Raw genomic sequence first — 17,803 nt, 5'->3', positions numbered from 1 at the left:
ACACTGTTTATTCTACAACCCCTTCTATTACTCAGTGAAGTGTAGGGATTTTTTGGTAAAGAATTAAACTTAAGTACAGAAGAAGAATATAGTTTGAAAGATTTCCTGCTTTGTTTCCTTGTTGCGGAACTTAAAATTGAAGTGACCGAGAGAGGGAAATGCTGAAAAGAGCAAGGACAATATCACCAGGCTGCTTGAGTGCCAAAAACTTCATTTGTGGTATCAACAAAAGATTTGTATCGAATTATAGTCATCATTCTTAATTGTACTTTCTTCATTTTCTGGATGATTAGATTGAAACACTGAGACAGAATGTGCAGAAATGCTGAGCATTCAGCTACTGCCAAAACTAATGCGAGCCATACTACAGGGTATGTAATGCTAAATACTCTGAAAAAAGATAATAAGTTGTCTTCAACCATGCACCCAAACTTAGCAGTACTACTGACCATACTTCAGTTGTATTTCTTCATCTGCCTGAATTTTGTAAAAGCACACTTGGTAATTAAAATTTGTGAAGTCTGTTGCTAAAGTGATAGCACTATAGAGACTTATTTGAGGAAATCGGTCATTCTGTTACCAGAGAAGGGTGTGAATAGGAACCAGTAATCAAGATCTGGTCCAATACTAAGTAGGTATAAACAAAATACAGCATTGCTGTTTGTTAACCAGGAAGTGGAAATCACAGAGGTTCAGCTGTGCAAGAGTCTTCTGGAAAAGTCATGTGCCATTATATAACATATTTTATCAGAAAACTCAATACTAGAGAAGAACCTGTTAGGCTAAGTCTAAGTTCTGGTATTTTCTGATTTTGAATAATTGCAATTGCAGATCATAGCTACATAAATTTCAAAGAACAATGTTGTTCACATACTCCTATACTTCTGGACAAATGGTAAGTAACATTAAAAATGTCTGCATTAAAAACTGCATTCTGGACATCTTCATGGAAACACTGCCATAAAAAATCATGGGCACTGAACAGCACGGTGGATTTGAAGAACTACCCAAGTGGATAAATGGGGCTTGATTTCAGATAACAAGCACACAAAAGGCACTAAATGATTTGTCTTTGCAGAAAATAACTTTTTTTTTCCTGTTTTAAAGGAGCATTTCTGTATTTCATCATGCTTATTAGCATGCCATAACTCTGAGCAAGAAGCACAAACATTAAACTGTTTTCTACATGGTAAATTAGCTTTTCTTAATGTCCAGTTGGAACCTCTCAGGCTCATGAATGACATCTCTCTCTATTTTCCATGCATTGTAGGAGACAAAAAAAGCAGGACAAATCTGGTGAAAAACAAAAGTCAGGAAGAGAGTGGGTATGTCAGGAAGAGGAAGACAAAGGATACTAGAGGAAGAAGAAAGGAATATTGAAGAGCAGTATTAATTCAAAGTAGATCTGATCTGAAGAAATAGTTGGCAGAAGCAGGCAGTCACTAGAAGGGTTATTCTGTATGCAAAAATCTTGGGAATGACAACCTGGATTTATGGAAAAGGTGTGAAGAAAGGAATGGGCTAAAACAGTGCTGTTCCACCTCTGAATGCCTCATGACAAGAAAAACACCACTACTAGTTACTAGCAAGGTTACTCTGGGAACTTGTGGTAAAGTCACATTATTGTGCTAATGCTAACATTATTGTTCACTTGACCTAGCCAACATCAGTCACGGCATTTCAGATCTCTCCCAAGAAACAACGTCTAGCTACTTTATGAGCAGAGATCTATTCGAAGTATACAGTGTTTAAGTGTTTTCTCTTTCCTTGAATGGGAGGAATTAAAAAACACTCTTCCATGTTGGCTCTGTAAGTCTATTGAATGAATGGAGGTGAAATACAACTTAAAGAGGAAGTATTCATTTGAATAATTATTAATACTACTAAATTAATTTATCATAAGTATTTAGAAATTATTTTCACAATCTCATATATTTTGATACATTTCATTATAATTTCTGAAAAGTCTCAGTACCAGATAATGAAAGTTAACTTGGCAAGAAGTAATCATTTAGGAGTGTGGGAATAATGTGATCTGTAACAAAAAATGCCGATATATGCAAATGCTTCTGATGGTGTCTTAAATGTCAAAATAATTAAATTTAAGTATAAATCTGTTTATGCCTTATTTATAATAGCTTACAAAAGGAACAATCAGTAGTGACAAATCTGGGGCTTCGGAGAGGTCATAACACTTCTCCGAACATGCAGGAAATGTTAACCTACGTATTTGAAACCACAGCATAGCAACTGTTGATATTAATTGATTTTTCAGTGGTAGCAACGTAATGATTCATAAAGTATATTTTCCCTCTATGATGTGTTACTTCATCAGAATCACTTAATAAGCTTACGTGTGTTAGCCAGATGAGTTTACCTTATTTTTCCTTTCATCATGACTTCAAATATGCACCAGCTACCTCTGTTAAAATTTTTGTTTTTCAGTTATTCACCTTGGTATCTTCATAATAACTGAGATGGTAACATTTCCCTTAATTTTGAACTGCATACATTTCCAAACGTGCAAGTATTTTGTAGCCATCTTCTTTTCCTTGTTCAGATAATACTAAGGTTAACTCTACACTGATGTATACGTCACTGAAATTGCCACTAATGACTGAAAGTGACCAATTCTTTTCAACACTTCCAACTTTATTTAGTTACATCACTTTTATTTGTAATTCTAAAATATTTGATAAAAATAGGATAATTTCTTGCTTCTTTCTATGACTTAAAAAAAAAAAGTGCTTTTTAATTCTCCCTTCTTAATTACGAAGTTAATTATTCAAATATAACTGCTCCTAAAGGGAGAATACACTAATTTTTTATTTTTTTATTTTTTTTTTTCCCAGAAAAAAAGTGTGTTAAAAGGAATCTAAAATGGCCATTTTGCCCATTCCTCTGTGCAAATACACCATCAGCTACAATGACACCATCCTCAGGCAGGTGTCAGTCTAACCTGCTCTTAAACAACACGAGTGATGGAAATCCAACAGTCTTCTCAAACAACCTCTCAAACATGTGCTTCACCACATGTGTAGAAAGAATTTATTTTCCCCATTGTCTAACCTAAAAGCCACTCCTGGCTTTTCACTTTATTACATCTTGTCCTGTTCTCAGTGAATATGGAAAACATCTTAGTACTTTCTTCTTTACAGGAACTGTTCAGTCCATCCCCCTTCTGAAAAACTGTTTATCCACAGCCCAGGGAAAAACATTCTAAAAAGTTAGCTCACTATAGTAATATATCTTTAAAATCATATTTTAACATATTCACAAAACTTTGTTCATTCTCTCATTGTTCCTAAAACACTGACCATTACAAAGGATATTCCTGTAAATTAGTCTTTTTGTGTCTCTAGGTAAAACAATAAACAAGAATACATCTATTTTAATTGTTAAATGAATATATATTTTTAACTCTAAAATTCAATCTCATTGATTATGAGATTGAGATCATGTTTACAAAGAGGAGAAACTGCTGAACTAACAATAGAATTGCATATGTGAGAAGAAGGAATATTCAAGAAAGGATTCATACTACCAACTGTCCAAAGCTGAAGGATTTTCATTATATAATCCTGTGGATAAATGCTGACCTTAGATGGCTTTTGATATTTCTCATTTTCACAAGCAAAGTAATTACATACAAAGGTGAAAACTCATTAAAAATTTTTGTCAGATCAGACTTGAGTTTTTTTGAGAAGCTGGAATCTTTAAATATAAGGAGGAAAATTATAAAACTGTGGAGTTATTCATTCCAAGGTCCTGCTCAAATGTCACTCAGAAATCCCTTAAGTTACATTTATCTTACAATATTAACAATTTTGTAGGACTAAGTCTGTGCAAAATTTTTCCTGTTCACCTCTTGACATTTCATCTGCAAGACTTGTAGAAAGAAGACTCCTCCTAGAGTGCAAATACCATAGGGAAGTCAGAGCATCCTCTATTTACCTGTGCACCTGCAAAGGAAAAGTAAAACGTCTGAAGCCCCACCTTTTAAAGACCTTGTGAAGCAATCTGGGAGCTGAGCCAAAACTTGCTCTCTCACTATATAAAACTCAGGAGCAGACCAGTACTTCCTCAGAGGCAGGTTGTTCGGTAGTTTCTACCGGACTTCCAGAAGATGGGCACAGGTAGTGGGACACAAATACCACTATGGATATCAATACTAGCACTTGCCTACATACAGATCAAAGGTAGGAGGATTTACTTGCTTGGCATTTTTACAGTTTTAAAGAATTTATGACCTGCTTCAGAGTTTGAAACCCTTTTTTTTGGCTTTGGGGAGCTTATGTATACCTTCATGCAAAATTTTCTTCTCAGTTACATATCCTTTCCTTCCTAAAAAGAGGAAATTAAGTGTCTTCAATGTTCATATTCTAGTTCATGTTCTTAACACATTTTCTGCATTTGAAATCTGAAATAATTCGTATTTCTACCACTGTACCTTAAGACTGGCATTTAACTTCTGATGTGAGCCTTTGAAACTATCTCTTTTATAAATGCACAAACCAAAAGATGGAAAAACACATTTAAAAAAGAACAAACGAGTGGAATCTGCTTGCATTATGAAATACTTTTTTGTTGTTTTATCAGCTAACGATATGGTAGAGATTTTTCATGAAAAATGTTGTACACTATGTTTTAAATGTCATTTATCCGTAAGCATGAGATTGTACATAAGCTTAGAGCAGATGTTTGTTTTTTCAGGGTGCAAAAACAAATAGATTTGCCTTAAATATTACAAAAAAGCACTTAATACTCACAAATGGGTAGAAATCTTTTTTATTCATATTCCACCTGTCAATTTCCTTTAAAGATTAAGGTGACAATAGTGTTTTAGTTTTTAGTGTGTTTTAGCTTCAGAAGTAAATCCTATTGAATTACTTTATATTTTTCTAGCAACAGATAATTCCATACTAATTTCTGTTAAAAAGTAGTGCTGTCTAAGAACAGCCCATCAGAAGGCTAGCTGTAGCATTACCATACAATGCAACGGAAAGGGGAAACTGGGAAGCATGTGGCACTAGGCAGAGTGTTGGAGCCATACTAGGCATGGAAAAAGAAGAAAAAGCACTCTAAAGATATGGAATGGAGGTGAGGAACTCAGAAGCACTGACTGGTTCACATCTCCAAAAGGGGTACAATACATCCTTCCAACCCTAGCTGCAGATTCCCAGCTGATGCAAAAAGGAAAGAATTTATGGAGCTCCCTTCAGCTTTAATTTCAGTATTAGCCCCTCTAGTGGTGCTACCCATGGACTGCCCTGCTGTGGGACACAGAAAACAGTTGGCCTGGCCTGCCTTTGTAGTTTTCTCCAGCTGCCATGGCCTCTCCTGCAACCTGCCTTGTATCTGACAAACTCTCAACAAGTTAAAATGCCTCCTGGGCCCTACAGATTTTGTGTGTATCTCTACTTTGAAGCTGAAGGGGAACGGACTCAAAAACAGTTTCACAGCTGGAAAGAGAAAGCTCTGTTTGGGGGCCTATTTCTTTCTATGTGGCTTGTAGGTTTATTTTTCTTTTGCTGCTTATTATAAAAAGTGCTTTAAACAGTAAAATAAATAGTAACTTTGGCTTTCAGTAAGAGAAGATAGAGATTTCTCCTCCACTTCAAAAATGGATTAGTCCTGTAACAAACTGGACTGTTTTTAAAGCCCTTTGGATAGACAAAGGGTTTTACTTATGACTAAAGGACATACCAATCATAAAATAGAAAATTAAGTCATTTATCTGAAAAATGTAACAAAGTATTGGGGTGATATTACAACAATTAATAGAATACAACAAAGAATAAGAATCTGCTCAAATTCTCACTAGCACATTTTTGATAGCTTCCTTGCAGTAGTACTTCATTAGCCTGCAGAAAAAAATAGTTCAAGGAGGGGTATAGGGCCACCATGGTTGCATGGAGCACAGGTCCTAATGTAAGTTTGGCCCCCAGCACACAAACATAGCTTTGCCAATTTTTACATACATAAACTGCAAGTTTAAACAAACGTAGTTGAAAGAAAATAATGAAGGAACTCATGTAAATTAAACATTAACACTTTCCTTTTTCACTCTCCTTGGTGCAGTTCAAGCTCAGGGCAATGAGCAACAATCACAATCGAACTATGACTCTCCACCATTCCTGCAGCGACAAAATAGTAAGTACTTTTATGCTGACATATTTCTAATATTTTATCCCAAGTTAAACTGATAAAAATCCAGATTCTTAGACTGGGATTAGAATGGCTTAAACCCACTTTCCCTTTACAAATAAATCAGCAAACATAAATAAATAAATCAAATGGAGAGAGAGAGAGAGAAAAAAAAAAATCTGTCTACAAAATATCCAAGTCCCAGCAGTTCCTGGGAGAACTACCTTCTTCTGAGATCTAGCCCAGTAGATCTGGTCAACTGACGTGATACAATTATCTAATCTTTAACTTCATGAAAGGTACATACTTTCTATCAAAAAGTGTATTTTCAGAAGGGGGTGTGTATACATACATATCACCAAAGTATTTGATAGAAGGCAATAAAAGATACATTTTTTTATGCTATGTCAATATGATCGTATCACTCACAAGTGAGAGTAACAGAACTGTAACTACCTTAAAGATTAGAATGATTAAGCACTAAATCATCATGTATGCGAAACGGTTTTATGACACATACTGGAACACAGTAACAATACACAGCAAAACAAGGGTGAAAAGAGAAAATGCCAGCTGGTGTATTGGTGATGACATGCTGCAATAATTAACCATTTAGCCTGCACTGCTATCAGCAATTTGTGAAGTCACTAGCTGGGAATTAAAAAAATACTAAACACAAACTGGAAGTATATTTCAAATTATTTCATAAGAGTGCATTCAGTTATTGGAATAGATTATCAAATAAGGTAGTATATGTGCTTTCTCTTAAAATCCTTACGTCAAGACTTACCCAAACTGCTTTTCTAAAATTATGGATGTCTCCTAGTGTTGTTTTAATCTAAACATATAAGTCAGTTGCTGATATTTCACAGCCTACAATTTGAAAGTCATTGTGTTCTACAATTTTATACCGTCAAGGGAAAAACTGCAGCAAATCCTCAAACTCTGATGTAAAGAAAATATATAGTAGATTTTCTAAGTATTCTATCCCCTTCATAGCTGGAGCTATCGAGAAAACATTGGATTTGGACATAGAAAATTTAAGGCAAGATCCTATGAACAGAAGTCTTTGCATGAAGAGCAAATGATTAAAGCTTTACAGAATTTAAACAGCTTTTCTTTTAGGACAAGCAAACAAACAAAAAAACCTGCTCACAGCTGGTTGTGCAAAGTTCCACCCTCACCAGAGAGAAAGAGACTAGGTTCAGAAAAAAAAAGCTGTTGTTTTTCATCCTCTAAGGTTCTTCAGTAGCCTTCTGTTTCTGAGTGTACTGAGGGGCGAAGGCTCAGATACTGACATTAGCGTGGCTTTTTCTCCACTACTGTTACAACACAGCAATCTAGCGATTACATTGATGCTTTTGAGCTTAGATTAGCAAGGCCAGCATCAGATAGGAGTCTTGAAACATATAATGGAAATAAAAACTATAGCCAAAGAGCACTGTCTTTGAGATTTGGATACTAATGAAACACACGGAAAGATAGAATACAGAGCATTGCATGAAAAGCAACAATAAAACCTTGTGGAAATTCTCACTAGGGTGTAACTAGTACCAGGAAATGTTATATGACTAAAGAAACTTAAGCAATCTCTAGCCATTTTTCAGGATTTCTCATGAGATTAAACTTGACTTTTTTTTTTTTCCTAGATCTTTCTCCAGTTTCCAAATCCCATGGAGTGACGTTCATCCCACCTCTTCAAAACACACTGAAAGTAAAGGGTGAGTGCAACAAATGTCATGGCTCAGATATGCGTATATTTGTACCACACAAAACCTGGATTGAACTAAACAGATTCATAAATTTTGCAAGATCCTTCAGCCTCATAAAATAAAAAACAAACCAGAAAAATAATCAATTAATCAAGTAATAGAGATATTCTACAAGCAGCATGATCTCCAGCCTATATTTTGTTAATATGATGAAACTGGGGAAAAATATTATATATGAAATACTGGGATAAATCACACGCACTGTTTCCAGGAAAGTAAGTTAAATGTGTTCAAAACAATGGTGATATACCTCACCAAAGGAACTAAATGGAGGGTATCTACAGCAAATTGCAGAAAATTCTGATGGCTCATTTTGAATCCGCAGCTGGCAACCCCTCTCACAATGGCCGTGTATGCAGTACATGGGGTAACTTCCACTTCAAGAACTTCGATGGGGACATCTTTTACTTCCCTGGGGTCTGCAATTACATCTTTGCATCCAACTGCAAATCTCCCTATGAGGACTTCAATATCCAGATTAGGCGCACCATTGTGGAAAATGCTACCGTGATCACTCACGTCATCATGAGGCTGGAAGGAGCAGTGGTTGAATTGACCCGCGCCTCTGTCCTGGTCAATGGCAAACAGTATGTTCACATCTTCTACTATGAACTGAAATTATCGGGACTGCTATCACTCCCTGAAGGCTCTTTGAGCAAGCATCCCTTTTCTTCATCCGATCTGATACTGCTCCCAGCCAGCTGAAGGGCTCTGGTCCTTCCTGAGGCAACAACAAAAATTAGAGTGCCTGACAGTGAGCTATGTGCAACTTCTGCAGATTATCCTTGTGTGCATTTTGTTCAGAGGAGCTGTATCCTAGATGCAGCCCCATTGCAACAACTGTCTATATATGCAGTTAATAGTATAAGCTGGATTCAGCCAAAATATTGGCCTTTCCACCCTGTAAGTTTCTACCTGTCATTAATTTTACCAGATAGGAGCCCCGTGAGGAATTTCTTATTGTTCCTGGACTTGCACTGCAACTACAGATTGCACCTGAGCTTATTTTAAATAAGCTAATCTGGGAACCTCCATCTCTTGAAGAAATGGTAGCACTGACTTTGGCAAAAGGTGTGAAACCTGTTCAAATGTTTGGGTAAATATTTGGACAGCTATCTCACAGTGATCTGTGTATTATGGCAACTACTTACAGCAAGACAGACTAAAGGTTATTTTGGATACAGCTTTACAAATGGCACTCGTCACAGAAAGCCTAAAGAGTCTATCCCTTCATTATCAAGGGCTTAAAGGAGTATTCAGCAATATTCTGAAGCATACTGCCTGCAAAACAGATATCCCAGCACTTTTTTTGATCAATGTGTCATGCCAACATTTTACCTTTAACAGAAATAGCAAAAGGAACAGCAGGGAAAGCAAGGCTGATCTATTGTGGACAAGGAAACAATCAAAATAGCCAAATGTTAACAAATTTGAGCTGTCTGTATTTAGTTATTGCTCTGGCTAATTTCCACAACTTTGTGTACTGAAGCTTCTCAAAGAGTGATAATTGGTATCAATTTGCATACTCAATGGATATTATGTCCCTGCTCCCACTGAATTATGATGATCTTTTCTCAGGATTCAGATGCCCTACAGCCATATGGGAGTCTTGATAGAGAGAAGCAACAACTATTTGAAAGTTTCTGCCAAGTTAGGACTGATCTTCCTCTGGAATGAAGAGGATGCCCTCCTGGTAAGAAAATATCCAAAATGTGACAGAAAGCCTGTAATTAGAAGAAAGTCCATTTAAATTTTTACAATCTTAAATAGTCAAGCAGACATTAATTCTTTATGGATTTATATCTATGTTCAGTATGGATACAAATCTATATTCCAGCCTTTTCTTGGTTTTATTTTTTTTCCCACTGAGAATAATATAAACCCATACTATAGTGTTCACACCTTACAGTGAAATACTCAGATGTTCACAGTCTGAGGGCTAGACTAAGATGAAGCTTTTCATGGTGGTCATAGACCTTCCACATCTTACAGTCCGCACCAGCACACCCATGTCAAATTTTAACTACATAAGGACAGTGTTTCTAACCATCAGGGTTGACATTACTGTGAACTTAAACTTGCTTTCCTCATTTCTTTTAGGTGGAACTAGATAAGAAATATGCCAACCAAACTTGTGGACTCTGTGGGGACTTCAATGGAATTCCAACTAACAATGAGTTTATTTCACAGAGTAAGTAATAAAAAGCATTATTACGCCTTGGAACTTTTGTCCTCATTTTAGCAGTATAGGATGTCGGTTATATTAACTTCCAAACTAATGATACATCTTCCAGTCGGTATTTTTATGAGGTCAGTTTTAACACATAATAGAGTCACAGCTTTCAGATGTATTCAGGTGTTTCCACCACTGTTAGATCTTTTAAAACAATGTAACCTTCTACTTTTTTTCAGTTATTAGGCTCCAGACCCTTATACGCCTTCTTCACCTCCTTTTGCCTATCACTATATTATGTGATATTATTTGGTAATCACTGTTTTTAATGAGTAGTATCTCAAAAGAAAACACCTCCATGAAGAAACTAGTAAAGCAGTAAATATCATTCTAATACTTTGTCTACTTTATACAGATGCAAAACTGACTGCTGTGCAGTTTGGGAATAGGCAGAAGATAGATGGACCCACAGAGCAGTGTGATGATCCTATTCCTTCCGCTGTTCTGATGAACTGCTCATCTGAATTTGTAAGAACCTCTCTTTCAGAATTTTTTTTTTCAGAGTAACATACATTATACTTTTCTCTCTTTGTTTGGAGAATATCTGCTAAGATAGGTAAAAATACAGCATGAATATGGCCAGACATGGGTCTGGAAAAAAAAGATTCCCAAATGTAGTATTCTTCGCTAACGTGAATGCAAAAGAAAATAAAAATTACATGAGTTCAAGAGAAAACTGGACATTTTAAAATGAAAAAAGAATTTACTGTAGACGTCTAAACACAAGGAAACTATACAATGCTTGCAGAGTCACTTGAGAAAGTAACTCAACAAATGGGAACCATCAAGGGAGTCTCATGAGTCCTATTGTGATAATGTTTTTCTAAGCTTCTAAATAGATCTTTCCCTAAACACTTGCCTATGGCTACTGTTGGACGGGGTTTTGGACCAGATGGACTTTTGATTTATTTTGCTTCATGCCGTAAATGAAATAACTATTTCCATGTTTTCTAAACACTATTTCATTGTTTTCCTTTCCAGGCTTCTATCTGCAAGACAGTATTAACCAGTGAAGCATTCACAAGCTGTAATGCACTTGTGGATGTTCAGGACTACATTGAAACTTGCATACAAGACCTATGCCACTGTGATAGTTCTATGGCCGACTTCTGCATGTGCAACACCTTTGCTGAATACTCCCGGCAGTGTGCCCATGCAGGTGGACAACCTCTGAACTGGAGAACCTCAGAATTATGTCGTAAGTATCTCCAGAAGAGACTTCCACTTACGCTGCCTACCTATATACAGTAAGCTTCTAATATCTAATTTTTCTTCTGAAGAAGACAGTCATTTAAAGATACATATAATTTTCATGAAATCAGCTTACACTTGAGTATACTCAAGATTTCATGGATATGAAGGTTTAGAGGATTTTGCATTACCATTTTCAATATGTATCAGAAGGTCTAAAATGTTGCAACCTACACTTGGATGTTGTCCATTACATCTTGCCAGAAAACATTCTAGATATTAAATACACTTTTTCTCAACATTCCAAAGGAAAAGCCAGCATCATACTACTCTTTCTACTTTCAGCCAAGTCATGTCCTTTCAACATGCAACACCAGGAGTGTGGCTCCCCCTGCTCCGACACCTGCAGCAACCCCGAACGATCTGCACTTTGTGAAGATCATTGTACAGATGGCTGCACCTGTCCTCCAGGCAAGTTACTTCATACCCTTCATACCCTTCTTACTCTATCTATTCACGTTATGTCATTGCTGTTGTTATCTTCCTCAACATACATACATTACTTCTACCCTGGTTATAAAAACACCTTTTAAACACCAAATGGTCCTAAGACATGTATATAATGACTCAATTCTGTATAAGATACTTTACTACTAATGGTAAGGGAATGTTCTCAGCATCCACATGCAGTTAACTGAATGCGCAGAATGCTTAATTACACTCTGTCCACAATGGTAACTCCTACTGTTAGCAAAGCTAGGTGTGGTTACCCAGAGTACCATACCCAACAAATGTGTTTACTTTCCTTGTGCTGGCTTCTGTGCCTGAGAATTGTTGGCATTCTGAGTGATGGACATCTTCTCCCATTGTAGATCTTTGCACATCTTCAGCGATGTCTCACAGAATTCACCATCACTTGTTTATACAATAACACTGACGCCTCTTAAATAATTCTCTGACTTTGTACAGCAAATATATATATAGCCAAATATGTCCCCAGGCAATGTTATAAATGGTACATCTACTCCATCTTACTCTCTAATAGTTTTAATCCTAATTTCAATCTAATGGAGCCTATAACAGAAAGGATTTTACTTAGAAGTCCCTTATGATCATCCTAGGATTTTAGATAGGCTTCAATGAAATATAGCTCCTTCATTCCCTCTATAGCTGGCATTCTATTATTTTAAGGATCTTCACATTTTCCACGTACAGGAGAAATGCAAAACACTTCATACTTCTGACAGATAATGTAGACAAAAGCAGATTCTGTAGTGCACAGAATGACTAACAGACTGTTTCTTTCCCTAGGAATGGTGTTTGATGACATTAATGGTGCTGGCTGTATTCCCCGTAAGGAATGCCACTGTACCTATGAAGGCGAAACTTATGCTCCTGGTACCTCCTTCTCATCTAAATGCAGATCATGGTAACATAGCCCCTTTCTCATACATCTTTTTTAGGGGTGTTACCTATATGTTTTCGAGACAGGGAAGAACTTACTAATTACTCCTTAAAAAGAAATGAGTAAATATGAAATAATACTTCACTTATTAACTGAAGTTCCTTGATAACTTTTTAAGTGGATTTTCAAATCTGTTTTCTCTTCAGACTCAGAAGCACAATTTTAAGTTTAGATAAAGGTGTTGCGATGTCAAGACTAACCAGTTATAAGGAACAATCAAACTCAAATTGTGGAGGCTGAAAAGCCATTTACAGATGTGATTACCATGTCGCATCCTTCATGGCACTGTGTAACAAAATGAATACCAGGTTCAAAGGAATTTAATTCTGCCCAACAACTGGAAATAAAAAACACTATGTTAAAAATATCATTAATATAAATGGTATTAACATATTAATATTAATATAATCATCATTTATATTAATGATACTTTTTTTGAGATTTCAAAGAAATATGGTTTCTTTGTAAGTATTCTTTTCTCCAGAAGGCAGCATGATCAGCAATGATTCATGAGGAAAATTAAGGTGCCCTTATGTCTAATTTCATTTATACATGCACTACTAAGGTTACAGAATGCCTTCTTCGTTTCAGTACTTGTGCTGGGGGTGAATGGACTTGTGTCAGCCAGTCATGTCCAGGGACTTGCAGCATTGAAGGAGGCTCCCACATTACAACATTTGATGAAAAATATTATTCCTTCTATGGAGATTGTAGCTATGTCCTAACCAAGGTAAAAAGGAGTCACATTCCTTGCTAAAGTAATTTGCTAAAGGAAAACACTTTCATTAAATACAAGAATGTTTAATTTAAACTACAGGCAATTACAGCAATTTTCTGAAACTTAAAGGAAATATGTGGAACCTTAAATGGGCTTTCTGATGGTTTTGTAGAAAATAAATATATTTTAGTATTCTTATCTATTTAATCATCAGTTAAGAATTGCACTGAGTTTTTAGTTTTCATGACACTTTCCTTTTTTTTAATTGAATATTCCCTGTCTGGTGTTTCGTAACTGTCTCTTTCTGAGAAAGAGAAAATGCAGAATACACTAGAATTTGAAAGCAAAATGGTAAGAAGTCATACATGTACTCTAAAACCAGCATCAGAAATTATATATACATTAAAAAATTATGATTATATATATAATTTTTATTATAATTTAATTATAATTTTTATTATAATTATATATACATAAAAAAAAACAAAAACACTTAAGATCTACCGGACTTGCTAAATTAGTAAGGACTGAATCCTGAGTAAGTATGTCTCATACTTACTTAGTTAATGATTACAGATTTCAAATCTCAGAATGCAGTGTGTATTTGGCTGTTGATTTGTACTGGGTGAATAATGCAAAATCAATTTCCTGAAGGCTTTATATTAAATAAAACCTACTCTGAAAAAGCTCAAGCTGAATGTTACCAGGAAAGAAAATCATAAACACTTAGATGAGCTAGAATGACAAAATTCAGAAACAGATTAGACAGAATCAATGAAACTTTTCAGCAAAAATCACAAGCATAGGGCTGGATCAACAATGTGAGCATAGATCAGATTTACACATTAAACTTTCTTTTTGGCATCAGCATGTAAAATTAGATTCAGGGTGCCCTGGAAGTACACCAAAACCTTCAACCTGTATAGATAAGATCTAAAAAGCCCTAAATTTTAACATTAAATTTTCTTATGGCTGTAATTTCACATCTCAGCTCTCCTCAGTTTAGTATTGTTAACACCAAGAAAATGAGCTCTGTGTGTTTCTCTGTAATAACTTGGCCATTAGGCACACTTCGAATACAGCTCACAGAACAGAATCTGGGGGAAAAAAAAACACAAACAAAAATCAAACAGAAAAAAAAAAGCAAAAAAAACCCAAAACCCACTGAGTGTGATCTTTCTAATACAATGGACTTATTTTGTTGTCTTCTTCTAGCTCTGTGACAGCAATGATTTCACTGTTCTGGGTGACATCCACAAGTGTGGTCTCACTGACACTGAGACTTGCCTCAAGGGCGTAGCCATCAGTCTAAACGGAGGACAAACTGTAAGTAGCAAATGCAAACAGCTAATATTCTGCAGTGATATTTTCCAATCTTAATATGCAAGTAGTATGCAAGTGACTCATAACAGCACCGACTGATTTTTTGTTTTATCTCATTTGAAAATGGATTCAATTTTTCAAAGGAACAAAGCAGATACATTGGAAGTTAAAATCCTCATAGTTTTCTGTCATTTAGTTGTCTGTTTTAGCCATCAATGGATCTCTATAGTAAAGATAAAAGAAATAGTAAGGGAATCTGAAAATCACCATAGCTGGAGTCCACCAACTTCCCTCTTCCCTTTTCCCTCCCCCACTCCTTTCCTTTATCTTGAATAATACTAGATATACTACATTTGGAAAGTGTTTTACCTTTCTTAAGCATGCTTGATAATCATTGCCTTTTTTTGTGGACAGAACATTGTGATCCAGCCTTCTGGCAGTGTGTTTGTGAATATGATCTACACACAGCTGCCCTTCTCTGCAGGTAAGATCCTTTCGAAGACTTCTGTGATGTTTCTCACTGGAGAATATCCTACCAATTCTTCTCAGATACTGCTGCACCTGAACAGAAAGCAAACCATTAAATGACAGAATAGCTTGTACTCTTGTACTGGAGCCTACAACTAAATCATGCTAAACATTTTCATCAAGCAAAGGTGTTCTTTTAGACAGAAATGTATGCCTTTCCCTCCACTTTAGAACAGCTGATAGAAAAGTTTTTTTTGCATACTCATTCTTTAAAGTAAAGGCAGCCCATCTTGATGCAGGATTTGAAATCCTATATATATATATATATATAATTTTTTTTTTCTGTTCTTCAACAACTAAGATCACACACAGCTGTGTAATTCTGTATAGTGAAAAGTTGTTTCAACTGTTTATCTTAAATGAAATTATTCCTCTTTGTCCACAGCAAATGTCACGATCTTTAGACCATCATCATTCTTCATCATTTTACAAACAACTTTTGGTCTTCAGCTGCAGATTCAAATTGTACCTCTCATGCAACTTTTTATAAACTTAGATCCATCACAGAAAGGGCAGACCTGTGGTAAGTGATCTTACTCTAATAACTGCCTTCATCAGCATGCTTGATTTTGCAGGAGACTTTCACAGCCTCTCTACTTCCCTCTAGGTCTCTGTGGAAACTTCAATGACATCCAGACAGATGACTTCAGAACCACAAGTGGTGTAATAGAGGGTACTTCAGCTGCCTTTGGCAATACTTGGAAAACTCAGGCTGATTGTCCTGATGCCAAAATTACCTTTGAGAACCCCTGCACTCTCAGCATAGAAAATGGTAAGCTCTTTTCTGTTCCCTTTTAAGATAAAAGAAGAAATGAGCTGATCAACCATAAAGCATTTAGCCAAAGTAACAGTGGACCATTTGCATATACGTGCTATTTTCCTCAGCAGACACTAGAAATTATCAATTAATAACTAGTAAGTAGTTCAATATTTTAGATCTTCAAAAATATTCCTTTGGCTAAAGAAAGCCAGTGTTGCTTTTGCCAATTTATCTAAGGGGAACTGGAACCATACAGCATACGAGGAATCTATTCCTGGAAAGCACTGGTTGTCATACAAGAAAAAAGCTGTGTATAGCTCAACTGAAGGCTGGAGGACTCACTGTGGTCCTTCCACTATCAAACTATGAACCAGACTTATAGTTCATGAATGACTTCATAGCTCTCTGAATCTTAAGAATTTCAGACAAAAAAACACTTAAATTTCCACAGCCACTCTTCAATTTTTTTAAGGTGAACTACTGTACTTCTGATTCACAATGTGATTCTTCTTTATCAAAATACATCTAAGAAATTTTAATTTATTCCCCAACAACTACCATAAATTAACAGTACTTAGTTTACGAAGAATTATTATTTTTGTACAGATGATGCAGAACACTGTTAATATTTAAGGAAATAGCTGAATTCTATTAAGTTAAACCTCTCTAATTTCACTGCAGGAAGTAATATAACATAGAAACTAGAATTTAGGCAATGAAGTGCAATATTAATTTGTACGTTTTAAATTCACAGATAAGTATGCTCAGCACTGGTGTGGCTTGCTCTCTGATACCATGGGACCTTTTGCAGAATGTCACTCAACAGTGAATCCAGAAGTTTACCAGAAGGTACTTGGCTCTTAACTTTTTCATACTTAAAAGAATAAGATTTGGACTGTTGATGCTAACACCTGAGAGAATAAGATGCCAATCAGGAGAAGACACATTTACAACAGTTCTTTCCAAGCTAAGGATTCATTTTATCTAGGCACGATAATATCTACTCCTTTATAAAATTACCTTTCTTTTCACTCAAAGGAGGATGAATTTACAGACATTCTCTTGATGCCAGATTCCTAATCTAGGAGCTTCAGCTGTGTGGATTCTTTATCAAGTCCAATGACAGAAGGCACTTTTCCAGAGATAAAAGGAGTATAAGTAGTATTAGTGCCTAGTTGCTCTCAGCTGGCACCTTTCTACACATTTCTAAGGAGAAAGCAAGAACTGAAAGTACAAAGCAGCAAATGGACTGTTAAAAAAAATATATTCCAAGAATTCAACCTATGGCCATACATACAAAAAAAAAGACTTTTTTTCTCTCCCCTTTATTCCTCTGAATCAAAGAATCTAGCAAAGATGCAAAAGTCAGGTGGCATTAAATACTTATTACTTGTTCCACTATCTGTGGTACCAGGCTACAAATTGGAAGCAGCTGGGAAACTTATCACCACCTGCAAAAGTAAAGAAAAACAACAACAAGGAATAAGAATTTAAAATTGTGGGCCTCTGATTACAATCTTTCTTTGCAAATAATCTTTTCTGAAAGGGCTCAAAGAAATCTTCAAATGAAAAATAGGCATGTGCTTATTTATATGTATTCAAATTACATTTTCTTTTAGCTGTAATGAACATGACACTGATACAGTTTTGAAATGACAATCTGATG

The 17,803-nt window shown here is 35.7% G+C and overlaps 1 protein-coding gene across 1 annotated transcript in view; it reads left to right on the top strand.

The window, feature by feature from the left end:
• Positions 1 to 17,803, top strand: part of MUC5AC (mucin 5AC, oligomeric mucus/gel-forming) — a 217,213-nt gene that overhangs the window by 174,265 nt on the left and 25,145 nt on the right. Inside the window, exons 68-83 of the mRNA XM_010711134.3 lie at positions 4,106 to 4,199; positions 6,082 to 6,153; positions 7,797 to 7,868; positions 8,245 to 8,506; positions 9,498 to 9,612; positions 10,020 to 10,110; positions 10,508 to 10,620; positions 11,134 to 11,350; positions 11,689 to 11,814; positions 12,655 to 12,772; positions 13,400 to 13,538; positions 14,742 to 14,852; positions 15,264 to 15,333; positions 15,763 to 15,900; positions 15,985 to 16,149; positions 16,892 to 16,986. Of these exons, the coding sequence (XP_010709436.2) occupies positions 4,106 to 4,199; positions 6,082 to 6,153; positions 7,797 to 7,868; positions 8,245 to 8,506; positions 9,498 to 9,612; positions 10,020 to 10,110; positions 10,508 to 10,620; positions 11,134 to 11,350; positions 11,689 to 11,814; positions 12,655 to 12,772; positions 13,400 to 13,538; positions 14,742 to 14,852; positions 15,264 to 15,333; positions 15,763 to 15,900; positions 15,985 to 16,149; positions 16,892 to 16,986 (1,998 nt within the window). The remainder of the gene's footprint in view (positions 1 to 4,105; positions 4,200 to 6,081; positions 6,154 to 7,796; positions 7,869 to 8,244; positions 8,507 to 9,497; positions 9,613 to 10,019; positions 10,111 to 10,507; positions 10,621 to 11,133; positions 11,351 to 11,688; positions 11,815 to 12,654; positions 12,773 to 13,399; positions 13,539 to 14,741; positions 14,853 to 15,263; positions 15,334 to 15,762; positions 15,901 to 15,984; positions 16,150 to 16,891; positions 16,987 to 17,803) is intronic.

This window comes from Meleagris gallopavo, chromosome 5, assembly GCF_000146605.3.
Source record: "Meleagris gallopavo isolate NT-WF06-2002-E0010 breed Aviagen turkey brand Nicholas breeding stock chromosome 5, Turkey_5.1, whole genome shotgun sequence".
Taxonomy (NCBI): domain Eukaryota; kingdom Metazoa; phylum Chordata; class Aves; order Galliformes; family Phasianidae; genus Meleagris; species Meleagris gallopavo.
The sequence above is the reverse complement of the archived record's forward strand: the minus strand, read 5'-3'. Positions and strand labels throughout refer to the sequence as shown.